Source organism: Oryzias latipes, chromosome 12 (assembly GCF_053564925.1).
Source record: "Oryzias latipes strain Hd-rR chromosome 12, Olatipes_Hd-rR_3.1".
In the NCBI taxonomy this organism is placed as follows: Eukaryota; Metazoa; Chordata; class Actinopteri; order Beloniformes; family Adrianichthyidae; genus Oryzias; species Oryzias latipes.
In genome coordinates, this window is record NC_136248.1 from 26622691 (window position 1) to 26644211 (window position 21521).

Below are 21521 nucleotides of genomic sequence, written 5' to 3' on the forward strand. Positions count from 1 at the left end.
TACATGAACCTACCAGCTTCAACTGGTCATTTCTTTTTCACGTGTTTGGCAATAAACTTCAGAAGCTCTCAAGACCCCCTCTCTACCTTTTAAACATGAAGAAGATGGACATATAAAAACATTTATACCACAAATAAATTTGAATTCCTGCTGCATATCTGCTATGTTCCATGTTAATTTTTTGTTTTATATACGCCATTAAACCAAGATAATGTGGTGTAAATCAAATAATTGCTTCTGTTTTTCAGGTACAGGCGAATACTGCTAGAAAAATATCCTTTCAAGGCTTTTTGCTGCTGTCATTCTGATTTGTATTACCATTAGAACAGAGCAGAGGCAAAAACAAACGGCCAGATTTGTACTTTTTTCTCCTTTTTCTCTTTAGAGGACTTTCTGTACTCACTTTGCGAGCAGAACACGAGGATGAATGGCACCAACAGCCTCCTGATGTCTCATTCGTCGCGTCATTTTTGGAAACTTTGGAAGAGAGCCGTCATCTGGTTGATTATGCCGTCTCCTCGGGGTTAGAGCTTTGAGCCAGAAGACTTGGGCTGCCAAATACGTTGCTGCATCTTAAAAAACTCAGATGAAAACGGGGTTTTTAACATGTTCGTGTGGCATTCCTCTGATGGAGGACATATATGAAGAAAATTAAGATTCGTTTTCATTGCATTCCTTCGTTTTTCTCGTCTGATCTGCCATCTGGCTCAAAGCTGGATAGCTCCAATAGTGCTCGCCGTTTTTGTTTTGTTTCTAGTAATGTGATGCTACATTTACACCATTCTCGAATGCACGTTACCCCATGGCGTTCACACTGGACCGTCGCTACCAGATTCTAGATCCTTGGTGCGAAATGTCGAAGCGGTAAAAATCTTGGGAATCTTGCTCCAGACCTTTTTCTTTTACAGCTGTACTCCGATATCTGAAAGACTGTGTGTCATATAATTCATATATCGTAACTATTCATTTCTCTGTGATCAATTTTCAAAAACTTGGCATTTCCATGAATTGAAAGGGACGCCATCCATACATCACTACCAAATTTTGAGTCCCTGATTGGTCAAAGTTCAACCTGGTTTACCTCTCAACATGTGATCAATGGCCACTAAGAGTTTTGTACGCAGAAGCCCAAAACAAACCTTTACACAGATTGATCATCTGAAGTGGTCACTTGAACGTAGCTTTAGATTGGGGGTGTGAGGGGCTGTAAGCTAGCAGGGGAGCGTGTAAACAGAAAGCTCTCAGAAACAGGGAGGGGAAAGGGGGTGGAGTTGCTTTACCTCAACAATCCCACCCACAACTCAGATGGGAATTTCTGATGAAACTATGTCCTAGAAAATGTTTTTTGATTTTCGTTAAAAATGGCAGCATCGCAATAAAAAAACACACTGGGAACGCTTTTGAAATACCTCAGAAGACGATCCAAATAAGACTCTGAAGAGCAGAAAACTTTACGGCTTTTTTTCTTGACATATATCTGCCTTATATTAAAAAGGAACTTAGTTTGGTTGGATGAGGGTCATTTTAAAGACAAACTCCACCCCTTTTTTATCTCCTCCCCCTGATCTCCCTGCACACTGGGTTGGGGTTTTTTCTAAGCATGGTTTGGTTGATGAGATGTGACGGCGTGTTAGAGAGCGATCTACTTCTCCTTATTAGCACTGAAGCTGAGGGAGTGGTGGTGGTGGAGGTTTAGGAGGGAAAACACTGAAGGATGACAGAAGGGAACCTGGGGGAGTCCAGCCAGTCTCTGGACACTTTTTTTTTTAAGCTTGTGAATCTGAATCCTAAAGTTTGGATCAGTAAATCACAGTCCTGGAAACAGTTTGGTTATTTTGTCGGATTTCATTAGAGGCAAAATCTTAGGAGGACTGTTCATGATTTATGGCACGAAAGAAGAAATAATTTCTTCCAACATCTAGTGAATTTATGATTCATCCAGAAGGTGACATATAGAGATCCAATCAAAGCAGCTGGAGAAAGCAGGGAAATTACATTTTTTTTAAAAGTACAAGGAGTTTTGTTGCTTCGACTCCTAAAGCTTGTATGAGAAAAGAAATACGTTTTGTGCTTCCAATAGCACGCTTGACGGCTCGAATATGCTCCACTTCCGACAACGCAGGTCACCACAGTTCACTCCTGACCTGACTGAAGTAGCCAGACGAACAGAAGGAAATGGAAAAATCTCCTGCAGTCCAGCCCCTTTCTTGATGTCAGCCCCACCGAAACAAACACCAGGAGAGGATAAAGCAGTGTAGAGACAGAAATCTTTATTTATTCAGTGTGTTCATTGTCTGCAGCAGGTACAGGACCAGTGCATTACACTTGTTTAAAGAGAAATCCTCATGTTTGACAGCTCTAATGTTCATTTTATTTCACTAGTTTTGGTGCCAAATGGATCATTTTATGGTGGTAATTTAAAAATATCTTTATATGAATCCCTTTTTTTAAGCAAAAAAAAAAATCATTTGCTGCTCATTTGTGGTTAAATAAATGATAATTTACGGAAAAAAAACGTAATAAATCTAATGGGTTTTTAAATAGAGTGTAACAGTAATATCACTTCAAGATTTTTCTCTGACTCTATTTAATAGAACAGGATTTATAGTTTTCACATTTATGTTGATGACTCCTTGTGTCGCGAAGCTGAATCCATGTGTCACCATGGTAACCTCATCGCAACCCATTTCCTGACCCTCTTCAAAGTTTTGAATGTCTTTTTTACAGACAGCAAAAAAAAATTGTTTTTTATATATGCAGGCCTGCTGAGAAGCAAGCTGCTGCAGCGAGATGCTGTGCAGTTACAGTACAGCGAGCCGGACACATCTGGTTGCCATGGAGATTGTGGGCATTTAGATGCTGCAGCAGAAAACTAGAAATATTTAATGGATTGTCCTGATTATTCTGCTGTATGTTGCTCACTGCAGGTGCTGAAAAACTATTGGTACAGAAAGCACACGAAGAAAAACAGAATATCTAATTTAATAGATTTTGTTTTTCTTGAATTGAACAGGTTTTCTTTTGTAAATGCATTACGATGTGCAAACATTAGAAACAGAGAAGTAGATTTGCATTGCAGAACTCACAAGTAAATGTGTCGGTAATAAAAAAATAAAAAAAGAAGAAGAAAATAAATATAACAGACCGTAAGAACCCTTGAAACCTCTTGAATTTACAAAACATACTCTATTGGAGCAGCACTACTTTACATCTGAGCTAATATTTATGCACTAATAAAAAACAGTGGTGTGTGTAAAGATTCAAACAGGTCACTGGGCTCTACAGGTCGGCATCATCTCAATAGTTGCCGTTTCGTTGAGTCTGACAGCGACCCAAAACCATCCCCCTTTTTATTTAGACACGGACTTCCTGTTCAATACATTATTAACTAATCCAGCAAAAGCAATCACAGCAAACCTCTAACGAATTATTGATATAAATGCCAACCTTCAAGATAGAGATGAGAAAAAGTGAAAAGAGATGGAGAGGAACGTGAATGGAGAGGCAGACACGCCCAAGGAGAGAAATCAGGATGCCGGTGTCTGCAAAAACGGAGAGAGACAAAAGGCAGATTTGGGGGTTGACCCGTACGAGTGCTGTGGGTTTTGGGGTTGTCTGGGCTCTTGGAGGGGCGTAGACAGGAGCAGCCACATCTTACCTTGTGCGTTGTATGCAAAAGACCCTTAAAGAACTTATTTGGAAAGTCTAGCCATAGTTGATGTCTTTATAATTCACTGAATTCCTCATCCTGAGCCGTTATAATCTGTCGCCTGTGATATTCAGTGATCAATGCTAAATTGTGAAATATTTTAAACTTCCTGTATGAACACACATTTTAGCTGATGGCAGTTTTTGTAATTATTTTTCTCTGAAAAAACAAAGTTTTGTTCAAGATTGATACAGATGCTGTTTAGATAACCCAAAATAACAAGAACAATAAGAGTACAAAAGCCCAAAATAAGTTAAATTATTTCAAACTTTTTCACTTTTTACGAATATATTCCACATTTTCAGCTGAGCTTCCGTTCTTTTGTAATTATTTCATCTTTGTTGTGGTTTTGTTCGTTGAGCTGCCAGAAAAACTTTCTATTTTGTCAGTTTTGTAACCTTTTTTGTTTGTAAAAACAAAAATCTGTGGTCCCATGCAGATGGAAAATGGTGTTTTTTAGTGTTTATGACATGTTCCTTCTGATGATAAAAGACATTGCATTGTATTTATTTGTTCAAATCATTGTGAATCAGGAGCAGATGAAAAAAATTTTGTTTCAAAAAAGAGCTTTTACGTGATTTAGAAAGTATGCTGGGCGGGCCACAACCTCCCGGCTCCGAGCTCCCAGCAACGGCGAGAGGAAAGGGGGCGGGGTTGCTCTGCGGCAACTGTCCCGCCCACAACTCAGTGACCAATTTCCAATGAACTACTGCAGAAACTTTGCTCTACAGATTTTTGAGGGTGGGATGTGTTTTTGCAACAATTGTGCATTTAAAATTCATGAAAACTCTTTGTGTTCTTGTGTAAACGAAAGACATAAATGTCTTTATGAGAAGCAGAACAGACTCAGACCCAGAAGATGTAATAAAAAACTTGATATTTGTTGAGATTAAATGTCCCTCTTGTGTACATTAATGCCCACATGTGTGTTTTTTTCTGCGCCTGTCGGCAGCGCAGAACCACATAGATCCTTTTCGCCAGATGACTGGCGGATGTGGAGCTGTCTTTCACCTCCTCCTGCGTTCTTTAAAGACAGAAGTCTGTCTCTTCTTGCTCTCCTTCACCCATTTCTCTCCCTGCCTCTGTCACTCGTCTACTTTCCGTCTCCCTGCTACGCTGGCTCTGGAGTTTAACAAGCTGCCAGGGGACTTACATGAGAGCACAAGTTGGTTGAAGGGATGTAAAGGAAAGATGACTCATCCCCACAACTCTTCTTTTTCAACTCCCCATTTCATTTTTTTAAATGTCCTTTTTTAGAATTACTTTAAGGTATAGCAGAGCTCTTTTTTTTCAAATAGAGCATTCAGTTTAAATATTAAAAGGTTTGCACAGAAATTGACAAATTGTGCAAAAATCTTGTGTTATTTTTTTCTTTTGGATATATTTTAGGGTTTCCGTCTATCTGAATCTTTAAGTATCAAATGACAGTTTTGGGTGACAAATGACAGGCTTATGTTTTTTTGAAATTTTCTCCCTTGGAATCTCAAAAAATATAAATATTTTTATAAATGCAACATATTTTTTTCTATGCTGTTTATATGCATTTATGCACAGCAGAAACACACTGAGGAAATTAGGTATCCAAGTTCTCAACCTTTTAGGTTTTTTAAGGTTTTTTGTAGCAAATGGTTAATTTGAAGCTATATTAAAGCAAAAAACATATGTTTCAATGATTATTTTGCAAAGATGAGCAGTTTAAAAAATGATTATTTAAGTCCTGTTGAAGTATTTACTAAAATGAATCAGACAATCATTTTTAATGTATTTTTATTCTGGGGTAGCAAACATGAGTCATATTAGTGCAGGAGGTTTCCTTTGATGCAGGCTGGATGTGCTGTGGATGTGAATCTGCAGATGCAGGGATGTGCTTTTAGGTTGTTATTTGAGATCTAGAAAAATCCCATCATCCCCTTGAAAAAAACCCAGAATACCTGTAAAATCCTGCCCATGGATCATATAATCCATTTTAACAGTTAGAAAAGATTTGTTTTCTGTTTGCTTTATATTATATTTGAAAAATTGTGTTTTTAAAATACAATTTGATTGATCTTTTACGAAGTGCCAGCCTAATTTTTATTATAAAAGCAGAAAATATGCTTAATCTGAACATTTTTTCTCTGTGGATAATCAATCAAATTTTATTTTAAGACTCATAAAAAGCTTTTGACTAAATACTTTTGATTCTTAGAGGTTTAGCTATCAAATTTGAAATAAATTAGTTTTTTGATTAGTTTTTTATTGGGGGAAAACATTTAAAATGTTTTTAAATATGAGGTGCTGTCACTCCTGAGCATGTTTCATATTATTCAAATAAGCCACCTTTAGATTCCATCAGGTTGTGACATTCGAATAGTTCAACATAATGGGAAAATCTGCTGTGTTTTTATGTTGTGGATGGCAGCTTTTGCTCATAAACCCACAGGGAATTGTTGGGAGTTTTGACAAAATAAAACCTATTAGTTTAGGAGTTTCCAGCTCCTAGATTGATTGTTTTGCTTTTCCTTCCTTTTTTACTAACGATAGACTGGGCAGGCACTCTGAAAAGACCAATTAATGGATTTTTTTTTTTTACTGTGCTAAAGTGAAAGCAATAAACTCGTCTTGTGTGAACTCCTGCATTAATTTCAGAAGCATCTCTGTCGTGTGATTTGACTGAGGTTCGGAGCATCACAATGACGTTTTGGAGCCGCTCTTTGACCCGAGACCTTCTGTCGTCTCCAGGATTTCCTCACAGATTTAATGATGTCCGAGGTGGACCGCTGTGGGGAGAACGAGCACCTCATCTTCAGAGAAAACACGCTGGCCACAAAGGCCATCGAGGAATACCTCAAGCTGGTGGGACAGAAGTACCTTCAGGACACCCTCGGTAAGAGATGCAGGGATTTGGAGACGTGCCCGCTTTTAATCTGAAAAAAGTTGTAGGAGTGGGATGCTAATCTCCTCACTTTCATCTACTTTTCCCATCTCTTTGCAGCCAGTAGTTTCCCTTCATACTCATAATATTTGTATTTGAAAGTATTTGAAACTTTAAGGTTCAGTTGTTGAACAAATTTAAAGTCAATTCTGCACATATGACCATAATAATCTCATTTTATGGTTTAAAAAAATACCCAGAAGCGTTACTCCTTTTTGAACTGGTTTGGTTAACAAAACAGAGCGTGGAAAGAAACAAAGTACTTATAAAATATGTTTAAAAGCGTACCTAGTACGTATAATGCATGTACAACTACTACGACATGGAAACTTAATCCTGCAGAAACTCTCCAGATTCTACAGATCAGCAAATTGCAAAAATCCAATATCCTAAATGAGTCTCTCAAAATAGTCTCAAAGGTTTCTGCCTTTTTTTTGTCTTTAAGAGTAAAAAAGGGGCCACAAATGTGAGACATCTATGGCTAAACTATGCAAAGAAAAAAAGTAACCTATAGTTTGAAAAATCCAGTAGTGAGCGTTTGTCCAAACTATGTTAAAGTCCAGGTTATAGATCGCACTGCACGGTCTTTTAGAGGTTTGGGCAGCGGCGGCACAACTCTTTGTCTCACGGGCCTCAAAGAGTTCTAAAATTTGACAAAAGGGCTCGACCAAAAGCAGATCAGAGAAAGAAATGACATGGAATCTGAACGAAAATGTGCTTTTATTGTGATTGAAAATAAATGTATATATTTTAAAACAGCACATTTTAGGGGTTTTATTTCCAAACTGTGGCTTTTGTTCTTATTTTAGTGCCAATTACAGTTATAGGTTGATGTCCATCAGGGAAAAATGCAACGTTGGAGAAATGCTGCGTTCATGAAATAATTGAAAAAAATGAAGGTCCGACATGAACATTAAAAAAAAAACAGGAAATCTTTCAACACACTATAAATTTAGAAGAACTTTCTTACGGAAGAGGATTAGACCCATGGAGAAGAAAAAAAATTCTCTATGGCCCTAATCCATATAAAAATGCTGACTTTTTTCTCAGAATTCTGAGATTTAAGTCAGATTTTTCTATGCCCTGTTTTTTTTTCTTTCTCCATGGCCTTAATCCCCTTCCGCACTTTCTGCACCTAAGCAAAGGTCGGATTTATTGGTGGCGCACCGTCTATGGGGACACACCAGAAAATAAAACATTGATGAGTGTTATCAATATGATTTATTCCAGTTTGGAATAATAATCCAGATTAAATAGTTTTTGGGCCACAAACGGCCCCTGGGCCATGACGCTGTGTAAACATTGTATGCTAACACATTTTGGGTAGCGGCAACTAACAGCACTCAAAAAAAGAAAAAGAAAAAAGAAATAAAAAAAGAATAAAAACCAGTAGCCAGATTTGACCCTGTGGGTTTTTCAGGGTAAAAGTGAGATTTTAGCAGCTGCAGAATGATCCGTTTTAGCTGTGAACTCAATTCTTTAGCAACATTTTCTGCTTTTGTCTTTGCTGTCACTCTGTTTGTTTACCTTCTTCTGATAATGACACGATGAATAATCTACACAGCAGCTAAAATCTTCTTCAATTTAAGGCGGCTTTAGGTTTCCTCCTGCCATTCAACAGGAGTTTTGAAGAAATATGGTTCTAGAGAGGAAATTAGAACTTTCCGCACAGTTTGTCTTTTTTGTTTTTTAAAGAAAGGTTGTAACTGTTGACGTGTCAAAAAAGTAAAGACATTTTATCTGTTTTCCTCAGAGAAGCGGAACGTTTCTCAAGTTGAAGAAGATGCCTCAGGCTGTCGACTAAAAGGCAGCCTGCCTGTTAGAGGAGAGAAAAACCCTTGGCTCTTTGATACTCTATATGTTAAACAAATAAAAAAGAGATTCTGACCGCTTCAAAAACAAAGATGGTGTGATCATCTTAGACACTGTTTTAGTATTTCAAAGTGTTAAACACTAAAAAATATTGCTTTGGTTTATCTCTTCTGTATGACACAGAAATATGAAGCTGACTTTTCTCATTTTTAACCCACATAATAACCTTTTTTTGAAGTGTAACTTGATTATCAGATAATTAAAATAAGTTTAATGTGTAAAGATTTCACCCCAGCTCAACCTTGTTCAGAACTATAGTCTATTATTCAGTTTCTAAATAAAGATAGCTGCTTTAAAAAGCACTCAGTACTTTTTTTTTGTCTCTGCTGCAAGCTTGACTGCGCAGTTCTCGGTGCATGCAGACCTCAGCATTAATGTAACAAAACATTGTTTAAAGGTAAACAACTTAAATAATGACATTTCTGCTCTTTGGACAGACATTTCTCCTTTAGATTAGATCAGCCTGATTTCCTTCACGGGTCACAGAGGTCCACTTGTTGTCACTTCATGACTTTCATTCACCTTCATTGGTACTTCTCCGACAAATGAACAAAGCACTTTTGTTTTGCTTTTATTATTGTCTTTATTTTTATTTTCCTCAGGTGAGTTCATTAAAGCTCTGTACGAGTCGGATGAGAACTGTGAGGTGGATCCTTCCAAGTGTTCCTCCAGTGACCTGCCGGATCATCAGAGCAACCTGAAGATGTGCTGCGAGCTGGCCTTCTGCAAAATCATCAAGTCCTACTGGTGAATGCTGCCGCCTGTTCGTGACGTGCTGGTTCTGATCTGTCTGCTCAGGCACATTTTTACTCAGGACTCTGTGTGAATTCAGATAAAAACTCTTTTAAAAACACACTTAAACTCCATGACTGGCTCTTGTACGTCTAAAAAAAACAGGATTTCTGTTTACTTGCAAATGAACCCTGGTGTGAGTGCAGACAGTTGTCCAAACAAACGCCCGTATCCCACCCGCTTCACCCACTACACCCTTACTTTCCCTTGAGTGTTGTATAAGTGACAACCTGTCCCCTGGCTGCTTCCCCATTGGGAAAAAAAATTCAGTTACATTTTTGTTCTACTGGCGGTCCACGACCTGTGTGCCCCGTACAGTTTTACACAGTTTTCACCCACAAACAGTCCATAACATAACAAACAATTTGCCACTAGATACAACAACCATCCACACATCCCTGAATTTCTATTATACTTGTACGGCTGGTTATAACTTCGTTAAGGCCCAAAGCCCTGATTCATCCAGGCACACACACACACACATTCACACACTGATGGCAGGAGGATTTCCATGCAAGGTGCTAACCAAGAGCACCATGGGACACTATCACACAGCACGCCCGTAGGAATAATTGTGCATGAACATGTTTGCTCTACGGGCTCACCCGCAGGTTGACAACCTTGCAATTTTTTTGCCTTTACAGATTTATCCATTTTTGCCCACAGACAGCCCGTATCCACCTGTAAGGGCAGTTGTGACGAAAGCTTAAGCAGATGAAGCAGAAGTTCAATGTGTGATACTCTGGCTGTTATTGGCCACTTTTTTGGGCTTTTTTTTTTTCTTTTTGCTCCGATTGTTTATAGACAATCAATACTGCCCCCAAATGGCCACCTGTTATAAATTTGTCAACATTTATGTGGTTTGGTAGATTTACTGTGAAAGTATGAAAGTATTTTTGGATTTCTCACTCGATCACTGTAAATCAAGTCTACGGGATTGTCCTGATGTGAAAGCACCACTAAAGTGGTTCATATCAGAGGTTTTTCCTGTGTTTACGGTATAATTTTGTGTTTTACTTTTTTTCTTTTTCTGAGATTGACTGAAGTTTATGTAAGATAAATTGTTGCTAAAGTTAAAGACAGATTTCCCAACCATTTCAGACCAATAACAAATGACCAAAGAGATCAAATAAAGGCCTTACTTTTTTTTTTTTTTCCAGCTTTTTTCCCCGTGAATTAAAGGAGGTTTTTGCGTCATGGCGGCAGGAATGTAGCAGCCGCGGTCGGCCGGACATCAGCGAGCGTCTGATCAGCGCCTCCTTGTTCCTGCGCTTCCTCTGTCCGGCCATCATGTCGCCCTCGCTCTTTAACTTGACGCAGGAGTACCCTGACGACCGCACCGCTCGGACACTCACGCTCATCGCCAAAGTCACGCAGAACTTGGCCAACTTCACAAAGTGAGTTGGGTTTCATAGCGGTGAGTCTAAAAAAACCTCCTTTGTCAGATCTGGGGTTGAACTCTGTTCTCCCTCAGCTTTGGCAACAAGGAGGAGTACATGTCCTTCATGAACCAGTTCCTGGAGCACGAGTGGAGTGACATGCAGCGCTTCCTGCTGGAAATCTCAAACCCAGAGACAATCTCCAACACGGCGGGTTTCGAGGGCTACATCGATCTGGGCAGGGAGCTCTCCACGCTGCACTCGCTCCTCTCTGAGGTGGTCTCTCAGATGGACCAGGTATCTTCTTCAGCATAAATGTTCAACTGGGAAGAATTACAGACGTAGGAAGACATGTTTATGAAACCTAACTGTTGAGGTTTCCAGACCGAAAGACGTAAATATTCATGCCTTTCCATCATTAAGATCCTGCAGCTCACAGAAGATGGTTTGAATCACGCTCTGCCTTGATGAGGAAGTTTATCCCACAATGATCAATAATTTATCACTTGATTACATAATCAGGGCATGAATCACGAAGATGGTGGTTGATTTTCACAGTGGAGGGAGATGCAGATGTAAACTAAAAGAAAGCTTCAATCTAATGAGAGGTGCAGAGGAGGATGCAATGTGGTGTAACCGGGCTGTGGTTCTGTCTGTCTTTGCAGAGCGTGGCTTCCAAGCTCAGCCCTCTACCCAGGGTCCTGCGGGAGGTGAACAACGCTCTGTCCAACCCGTCCTGCGTTCAGATGACGCCCGGACAGTCTTTAGAGCAGGGGAACTCCCCTCCGGCTGAGGCGGGCTGCAGCATCTCCTCGGGTCTGCAGAAGATGGTGATCGACAGCGACCTTTCAGGGTGAGAGACCGAGCCACGCCCGTAAACTAGAGGCAACCAGAATGATCCACTACTTCAGACAGATTTGTTGGGAGTGAGCGTAGTGGTTTTCGCTAATTTCAAAAATCCTCGTAATATTTTTTTTTTTTCGTAATTTAGCAAATAGGCGAGAAAATCAAGTGTGACGTTTGGTAGACCACATCCAGACGGTGATCTGATACTGATGCTTCGAAAGGAGACTCAAACTTGTTTGCTTAAAGAAAGATCATGTGATCGATGACGTCCGAAACAGTTAGGAGTAAATGATGTAAATGTCACAACATGGAACATGAGCCCTAAGAGACTCGGTGAAGCACCCAAAAACTGGCAAAATCCAATGTTCATAAACTAATAAACATATACATCTTATGTACATAGTCACACCCAGCTCTGCAAGCAAAAAAAAAAAAAAAAATGTCTTTCCCTTTTTTTCCACATTTGACAACTTTGGGAAAAAAAGAAAAGAAAAACTCACTAAAACTGAAAGCATCTTTTTTTTTTAATTGCCAAACACATTTTCCTCTTCTAGAGTCCACTGAAATCGATAAATAGATGTAATCAAATGATATATATGAGAGAGAAAAAAAATGATAAAAACACAGAAATAATGTCTAAAACATTTCCACTGTTTTGATTTTTTTCTAATTTGACTTTCTCTCTAATTTCTTCAGTAATGTTCAGCAACATCATTTATTTTATTTGTCTCCACAAAATGTTGGTGCTGAAAGGTGACAAGAAAAAATGTTTGTGAAATGTTTGCACTGCCAGAAAGTCACAACAAATGTACAAATTCAGCAAAAGATACGTGTTTAAACTTTTTAACATAAACTTATTTTATTACAGTTACTTTATTACATATAGTTATTTTATTATATTTTATTACAGTTATGAAATTTTTTATGAGCTTTTCACTAAACTCTAGTTTTGTTATTTTAACCATGAAAAACGAAAAAGCACTGAAACAAAAATGCTTTGAATGGAAGAAAAATGGTTTAAAAGACCTTCAACCACTTAATTTATAACAAAGTGGAATAGAATAGAATAGAATAGAATAGAATAGAATAGAATAGAATAGAATAGAATGTACTTTATTAATCCTGTGAAGGAAATTCTTGTGTAACAACAGCTTACAATCTACATAATACAATAAAAGCAGTAAAGAAAGAGTAAACTAGAAAAAAATGTTTGGATTTGTTTATAAAATGGAGCTCAAATACTAAGAAAATGATTTAATTCAAACATTTTCTTAAATAATTACTTTAAAATATATTTTATGAAATTGCTTTTTTTGTTGTTTTACCAATTATAAAATTATTATTAAAAATAATAAACAAAATCTTCCAGAAAGCAAACTTGCAGACAACTAAAAACACATTTTTGGAAACTTAATCTGCTGCGGATATCATTGTATAATAAAAAAAATGTGTTCTTTTTTGTGTCAATGGTTGTTTGCCTTGGCATCAACATTCTAAAGGTTTATACTTTGCGTTTAATGTTTGCCGTGTGCGTTCATGACGCATCAACTGGCTTTGTCTCAATTCCTTGTGGTGGTGAAAAGACGCTCAGACAGGAGCTTATCTGCCGTCCTCTCCCTCCCCGGAGACAAATTGGCAAAGAGAGACTCAAAACAGATTACAGTGAACAAATCGTAGCTATCGGTAAACAGCAGCGGCGTCATAAAACAGGCATGCAGGCAAAATCACTCGGAGACGACAGAATAAAGGAGAACCGAGTCAGACAACTGCTATCGCTGTGCTCGATCCACTCCAGGATCAATGGAAGTAATTACAGGCCGGCTCTATCTAACCTGACGGCAGATCCCTTCATTGTTACTTCATCACAATGTTTGCACCCAAATTGACATTGTGGGTTTGTGGGGAATCCACATCCACACAAATTCAAATGGGCTCACCATTCTCTGTCATTTCTTCCTCATTTATGAAACTTTGAAATGAAAAGAATGAAAACTGAGCTGATTTAAAGAGGCAAATGTTCAAAGACTGAAGGGTAATTTGGCCAGAGAGAAGGTAAAGGAACGAGGCGTGAATGATAGTCAATCGGTCCTCCATCTTACTGCAAAATGGAAAGAAGAATGTTTAAGTGAGGGGAGGAGTTGATTTTTTCTTTCTATGTAAAAAAAAAAGCTCTTTATCAAACTGTACTTTTTCGTCGGCTTTTTATTCACAACGATTTGGATAAAGAAAAACGTAGAGATGCAATTTCAATCCTCTATCATCACAAAAACACTACAAGAACATGTAAAAAAAAAAAAACTCCAAAAATATTATTTTCATTGGAGTGGGTCTTTAACTTATAAGTTCTAAACCTTTTACACTTCATAAACGTTTTTTCTTTATTTCTTTCAGATTGGTTGACTTCACCAGACTACCCTCCCCCACCCCTGAAAATAAGGACCTTTTCTTTGTGACAAAGAGCTCAGGGATCCAACCTTCTCCAGCTCGCAGTTCCAGTTACTCTGAGACTAATGAACCTGACCAGGGCATGGCCAATGGCAGCAAGAGTCTGTCCATGCTGGACCTCCAGGACCCCCGCAGTCTGGATGTTGGCACGGCTCCGAGCCCCTCAGACGGTCTGGGCGAAGCTTTACCCTCTGGCAGTTGCTGGGCAGCCAAAGGCCCTCAGGGAAACACCCCTGGAGGTCCCACGTTGAGGAGACCGGGCCAGACCACCACCACGCCAGGCGCAGAGGCCACTCCAGGCCGACCCGCTCAGCTTCTAGCGCCGCTGTCCTTCCAGAACCCGGTTTACCAGATGGCAGCCTGCCTGCCCGTGTCCCCCCGTGGAATGACGGATTCAGGCTCCGAGTGCCACAGTTCTGTCAGTTCTCACAGCAACAACGAAGACGGGCCGCCAGGAGGCAAGCAAGCCTTCTTGAACCCCGCCGGAGGAGGCGGAGGGAGCAGCGGCGATGAGTACGCCAGGCGCCCAGGTGAGGGAAACCGCCGGCAGCTGTCACTCACGGAGACACCGCACCAGCCCGGCGTCCCCAGACAGAACAGCGCCGGCCCCCAGCGGAGGATAGACCAGCCCCCGCCTCAGATCCTCAACCGAGGCCGCACGCCCCCAAACCTGCTCGGCGGCGGGCCCTACCCCCGGCCCTCATCCGGCAGCATGATGGCATCGTCTCCCGACTGGCCCACCGGCGGCGCCCGCTTGCGACAGCAGTCCTCGTCGTCTAAGGGCGACAGTCCCGAGACGAAGCAGAGAGTCCAGCACAAACAGGTGCGTGAGCCCCGCCCACTTCCACAGCGGTCTCACTGTGCGACTAGACGACACTTCTTTAGCAGAAGCGATTCATGCAAAGCATCTTGTAAAAAGGCTGAGTGGGTGTCTTTACAGACACACGGCTGTGACCCCCCCATGAACCGCAGCCACAGATAACAGTCATTTGCATACAGGCTGCTCGTCTCTGCACAACACTTTCATGGGTCGTGTTTAATGAGACGAGAACGGGGGGCGGCGAGGGCACAATTAGTATCCTATTAACTAAATATATATGCGAGCTGCACGTAGGCCTCATGGAGTCCTGGTTGTTTGTTCCTGCATGCGCTCTGCGGGACAGAATCTCGGTCGAACCAGCACATTTTTAACAATGCAGGTTGGTCTGCTTGTTGCTGGCAGGTCAGGGGTTTAGACTGTAATTAGAAACCCTGGGCAGGGTTGTTATTGGTTACCAGCTAAACGGGAGAACGTCTGCAGTTTTACCATAATGCTTGCTCTTCTCTTTGCTGAAAAAAAGGTTAAAAGTCAGTCGGTGCTAAATTGGATCAGCGGGAAAGATGTTACCGCTCCCTGCTGTCGGGTATTTCTAACCAGAAAAGGCCGCTCACAGCGTCCGCAAGAAAACCCTTTTCTAGAGAGTCTCCAACACTGTAATTTTAAAAAAAGTATGTTTTAATGGTGTTTCCAATGGTGTTTCCAAAGGAGACTCTGAGATATCAGTGAACGTTTATTTTAGTCGCAGTCACGCTTTTTTGTCACCCTGAAATTCTAACCCTATAACTCAGGAGCTTTAGCTCCAGCGTTGACATTCTTTTGACAGGTCATTTCAGCAGATTGAAAATTAAGTGATTTTACATCATTATGCAAACGCTTTACATCAATAGTGTGTTGCATATCTGTACAAAGCTGATATAAAAAGCCGCCCTTCTCCGCTTCAGATTCAGCTGATTGACATTGACTGGTTGAAGAGTTACCATTGGTCAAAGAGGGTGTGGTAACTGCAGGATTTAGCGGCTACATCTCTGGTGTTAAAGGGCTAAACATATATAGGGAGAATATTTTCCCAAAACAAAAGACCCTTATTCTTTCGCATTATGACTGTCCTGGAATCTCGTCTGTTTTAGGAAGGAAAATCTTACACTTTCATTTGGTTTCCTTTTGAAATGAATCCGCCAAACCCCCAAAGAAAGTCCTGCTCTTCCAACAGCTGCTCACACGGTGGCGGTATCGAAATAAAACCCCAGCCAGAGAGAAGCTGGATGGTTACCTGAGCATCGAACAAGCACACCTCACTAGATCTCCGTACCAGAGGTCACACAAGTGTCCAAAGAAAGATTGTCAGAGGAAAGAAGCTGCGGCACGCCGGCGTGAAATCGCTCTAAGAAACGAAATTAAGATGATTTGAGGATCCAAAATTAAACACGTGTAAATGTGGCCAACATTCATGCATAACTCACTCCTATGTTAAAGAAATTCCGCAGGACTTTGCACAAGATCCACTCATTAAACTTGAAAATTTATTGCTGTGTTTTTTATGTAAATGACAAATTTTTTAGACCCATTGTAAGTCTAAATGAAATTGAAGTCTTCAATTTAGCTAGATTTCTTTTTGTATTCGAGGAATACATACAAACTTCTTATTACATGTTTTGCACTTGCAAAATATCAGTGATTAAGTAAGCTTCTGCATCCTAGTGGATGTTGTTTAATGAGCGTCTTTTAGATGCTAATGAAAATTTAGGAAAGAAAAGCCAAATTATCAAAAAGATCAAGTTCCTGCTTTCACTTGAAAATGGTTTTGGTTTTATGAGAAAATGTCCATTTCTCTGTTATCTGAGAAAAGTTGTGAAAGTTTTAAAAGGTTATGGTCAGAAACCTATGAAGTCACAAAGCAGAAGGAACTGCTACTGGCTGAATGACCAAACCCCAACTTGTTTCCATCGGTTCCCATTTTCCGTGCAGCTTTGACAGAGTTTGACTCTCTCTGGACAGTCGACCTTCTGAACGATTGTTCCTGAGATGTGTGGCAGCTCAAGGCTTCTTGTTAGTTGTTCACCAGACTCTGTAAACACTTTGCCACGATGCCATGGCAGATGTTCTCAGCCACATGAGCTGGAGGATGGTCTTCAAAGTGTGCCTGTCAGGGTGTGAGCATCCATCCCACCTGCTGCTTCCAGTCCTCCACTTCCGAGCTTCTTTTTGTTGTTTCTGTAGAATTTCTTTTTTTTTCCCCCCAGCAATCTCCCTCCTCCTCATCGCTGTCACTGGCACTCAGCTCGTGTGTGTGTGTGTGTTGGTTTTCATTAGGCCCCCTCCCCAGTGAACCCCAGTGCGCTGGACCGCACAGCAGCCTGGCTTTTGAATATGAATGCACAGTATTTAGACCACGAGGGGCTGGAGACCGAGTCACTGAGAAACAGAGAGGATCTGACTCAGGTGGAGAAGGTAACCGACAACCTCAATTCCTTTCCCCCTATCTTCCCCCCACACACACACACACAAACTTTCTTCGAGCTACTCCTTCCTTCCTCTCACACTCATTAATCAGCCCTTGCAATCTCTCTCCTTCCTTAACCCATGTGCTATCTCAGATTGACGTGTTCTCCCTACCATGACAAAGGTGGATAAAGGTGGAAAGATTTCATGTAATCCATGAACACCAGTGAGGTTCACAAATCATTAAAAGAAAAAGGTTCAGCGCACTATCTAGTGGGTCTAGATGACCCAACTCCCAATGTTAAAGTGCCTAAGATTGGACAAGGGTTACAGCATTCAATCATTTCTTAAAATCCTCCATGTGACCGTGGGCCCAAAGTTTATGAAGCTACGTTCACACCAGCCTCGGCCGTGTGCGTTGAAGCGCCCACCTCCCATGAAAGGTCTATGTAAACGCACGTACAGTATATGCGTGTTTCAGGCTCCTGCGTTCAAAGCTCTTGCAGTCCCACTTCACTACGCATAGTTTCTACGACAGTATTTTGGGCTCCACACACAAAACGCGCAGCCATTAAAAGTGTTTTGACAGTTTAACTTGAATGAACTTTTACCAATCAGGGACTCTGATTTGGTAGCAAAGTATGGTTGTCGCCCTTTTTCAATTCACAAAAGTGCCAGAAAAATTAATGATTGCCGTTTGTGCTCGGCCAGAATTCTATCCCGAGCAAGATTCACCAGATTTGTACCGCTTTAACCCTTGGGCTATCCTATGACCCCACCCTTACATTGACGTGTTCCCCCTATATGACAAAGGTGGATAAAGGTGAAGAGGATTTCATGTAATCCATGGACACCAGTGAAGATCACAAATCTTTGTAGGACAAAGGTTCAGTGCACTGTCTAGTGGGTCTAGATGACCCAACTCCTAATGTTAAAGTGCTAAACCTTTTTTCTTCAATGAATTGTGATCTTCACTGGTGTCCATGAATTACATGAAATCTTTCCACCTTTGTCATGGTAGGGAGAACACGTCAAGTAAGGGTGGGGTCATAGGATAGCCCAAGGGTTACATCCTGAGCAGACCCCAGTGCTTTTTTTTCATCTGCTCCTGATTCATCTCTACTTGAATAAAGAAACAATCAGAAACATATTTTTCCAAACCCCCTTTAAAAGGGCTGTTCACATGATTAGTGTGTTCTCCTTATGGGACTGTTAACATTTAGAGCATATAGAGCAGAGTAGCTTTTGTGTCCTACAGGCACTTAGGTATCACCCAATATGCGGCATTACTGAACGATACATTGACCACCCGCTCCACGATCCTACGTTCCATTTTCATGGCGTTCATTGAGGTGGCCGCCCTTCTCCACAGGCCAGGACGACCCAAAACTACGGTGGCCAAGAGGTGCAAGCCACAACAACAAATCCCAGTACAAATGAACAAATGCTGAAACAGAACAGCAAATCACGAAAGAAATGACAGAATCCTGAGACACAAAAGCAAATCAAGGTGCAAATTACCAAATACCAAGTCACAAAAAGCACAAATGAACAAACCCCGAAACACAACGAAAGCAGAGACACGCCTTTTAACAGAAAGGGTATTCCCTTTCCGTTAGCAGCTGCTCCCTTTTGTTCATTTTTTCTGCTGTCGTGTTTTGCACTTACCAGACGGCTGCTAACTTTTGCTTTTCTTGTTGTGTTTCTGGATTTGGTCATTTGTAATGGGATTGCTTTTTGTGATTCGGTATTTGGTGATATGTACCCGGATTTGGTTTGGTGTTTCAGGACTCTGTAATTTGTTCTGCGATTTGCTGTTGTGTTTCAGTGTTTGTTCATTTGTACTGGGATTTGTCGTTGCTGTATCTTAAATGTAAACGCGTCTTGCACCTCTTGGCCACCGTACAAAACCATATGGGTCAACCCTTTGTGCGGTTGTCTAAGAACAAAAAAAACGTTGAAGGCACTGAACGTCTCAATAGAACGTCTCACTGTTCTACCCAGAACATGCAAATGTTACAGCATGCTTTATTCAATTCAAGCAACTCTTCCAAACCAAATTAGTTCAACTGATAAGCATTTGTAACAATTTGTAATTTTCTAGTTAAAGTTTTTGAATATATTTGAGTGATCACTAACAAGACGCATATTCAGTTTTATAAAAAAAAAAAAAAAAAAAAAAGCTCTTCATCTCACCTGAAATGAAGCTTTTACAGGCAGGGGAAGCTCAAAGGTTTCAGTAAAGAATCACCTTGAAAAACCTCCTCACACAGTTCTGCTGTCTGTGATGTCCATCTAAAAGAGTGTGAGTGTTTGTCCACGCCGTGCATCAACACAGGCCTGTTGTAGCTGCTGTGTGTTTGCAGCTGTGTGCGAGAGACAGAGAAGATGCTTTTTGCTGCTTCGCATCCTTCCTGCTTTATTTTTCCCTCCATATATGACGAGTACAAATCTCTCTGTATGAAGACCCACAGCTCAAGCAGGAAGAGAAAGCAAAAAGCTCTAAAGTTGCTGAGGCTCCAAACACATTTATTAAAATCTTACAGGTTAAAAAGGAAAGAAAAACAACATTTATTTAGTAGATTTATCAGCATTCACCTGCATAGGAGACATCTGAACACATCTTTGGCTTCAGACTGACGTGAGATGAAGGTGTAGAGTTTCATGGGTGGAGCCGATCTGACCCGGTATTGAACGGTTCAGTGATGGAGGAGAATGGCAGGTGGTGAGAAGCTTGGAGACATCTCCAAGTAATAATAAAAATAATAATAATACATTTTATTTAGACAGAAATGCGCTTTACTTTTTGAAAAAAAAAATCTCAAAGCAAAGGTAGTTAAGAAACTTTTGGAATTTTCATTCCTGTTAGAAGAGGATGTTGGAACGGAGTCAAGCTGCGTCAAGTAAAACAAGCGTTGTTTAATCTTCCAGACCTCTTTAGCCACTGGCTGCTGACCTTTTTTTTGTTTTTGTTTGTTTTTGTTCAGAAACTTCAGTCTCATCCAGTTCAGTCATGGAAGCCCCTGAGCCTCCAGTTATCCAACCATGATCTGGTTTGTGACAAATCGTATTTTTTTCAAGGGGTTAATTTGATGTTCTTTATCGATCTAACACACATACATTTATCTCCAATAAAAACAACACCTCCCAACACGTATTCACCTCTATATATCTGTTAGTTTGAGATCTGCGAACATAGAAATAAAACGCAAAAGACGGAAGTCACGTGAGACTCCAGAAAAAGATTTTTTTGCAGACTTCTTAGCTCCTGCATTGACGAACATAACTCTGTCTATGTTTATGAAAAGCAGATGGAGTTATTTGTTAAGGAAATTTAGAAGTGAAGTTAGGGCGAAAATAGTTTCTCCAAATAAAAAGACCAGCATATCTTTCCATTTATCTGTTTACTACCAGTTTCTGTCACTTTTGTGGGAATGATGACACCTTCGATGACTCATCAAACCAAAACCTTCTAATTTATTAATCAGATGTTTTTTAGTCAGAACCGTAAAGATGCAAAGAACTCATGAGTAGTAGTCATTATGAAGTGATGCTGAAGCAATGCATGCTGGTTACAAACCATCAGATGACCTTAAATCAGAGGTTTATGTCAGTTAACCTCTTTTCTGCATGAATAAGTGACTCCATACATATAAATGACATCAATATCACATAAATGCTTCCTTTCCATTGAACCTTTCCAGTTTTATTTTTTTATTTTTTACCTCATTTGTAGACGATTTCAGGCAGAGGTGTATTTTATTTCTCTGACTTTTTAACACTGACTGTCTTTTCTCTATTGGTTCTTTAGAAGATCTTCCTGATTTTCTATCATCTTCTGTTTCTGTCCTTAATCCTGGTGAAATATCTGAGATTATTTTTGTCAAAAAATCAATTCATCAGACGATGATAATGGGATTTTTCTCTTTTAGTGAAGGTAACAAAGATTGATTGAAGGCCTCATGAGCTCCTCCTGGTGTCTCTGCTTCTTGGTTTTAGTATCAGCAGGAGATCGCAGTGCTGCAGGAGAAGCTGCGAGCGTCCGTGCAGAAGCTGGAGGAGTATGAGGCCCGCCTGAAGGGGCAGGACGAGCAGGCTCAGAAGGTGCTGATGGAGTACCAGGCCAGGCTGGAGGAGTCGGAGGAGCGCCTGCGCAGGCAGCAGGACGACAAAGACCTCCAGATGAAGAGCATCATCAGCAGGTGGGAGGAGGAAGACGAGGAACTCTCCTTGTCTGAATGTCTGTCTGTGTCTGTCTGTTACTAACTTGTTTTTTGTGAACACAGAAGGAGGGAAGAGAGAAGG

General features: G+C 40.5%; 2 protein-coding genes across 17 annotated transcripts in view; one reads left to right on the plus strand and one right to left on the minus strand.

Annotated features, from left to right (window-relative positions):
- The window catches only part of dab2ipb (DAB2 interacting protein b), a 166997-nt gene that overhangs the window by 140607 nt on the left and 4869 nt on the right, over positions 1-21521 (plus strand). For 10 of the 16 annotated variants that reach the window (XM_078955471.1, XM_023960457.2, XM_023960456.2 and 7 more), the window contains 9 exons: positions 6431-6575; positions 9098-9242; positions 10448-10684; positions 10762-10963; positions 11332-11519; positions 13904-14780; positions 17088-17225; positions 20204-20269; positions 21216-21418. In XM_078955471.1, coding sequence (XP_078811597.1) covers positions 6431-6575; positions 9098-9242; positions 10448-10684; positions 10762-10963; positions 11332-11519; positions 13904-14780; positions 17088-17225; positions 20204-20269; positions 21216-21418 — 2201 coding nt within the window. The remainder of the gene's footprint in view (positions 1-6430; positions 6576-9097; positions 9243-10447; positions 10685-10761; positions 10964-11331; positions 11520-13903; positions 14781-17087; positions 17226-20203; positions 20270-21215; positions 21419-21521) is intronic. The other 6 variants (XM_078955470.1, XM_078955469.1, XM_078955476.1 and 3 more) reach the window with 2 other exon arrangements.
- ttll11 (tubulin tyrosine ligase-like family, member 11) overlaps positions 9054-21521 on the minus strand; it is a 48428-nt gene continuing 35960 nt past the window's right edge. Inside the window, exon 12 of the transcript XR_002874249.2 lies at positions 9054-9313. The gene's annotated coding sequence lies outside the window, so the exon portion shown is untranslated. The remainder of the gene's footprint in view (positions 9314-21521) is intronic.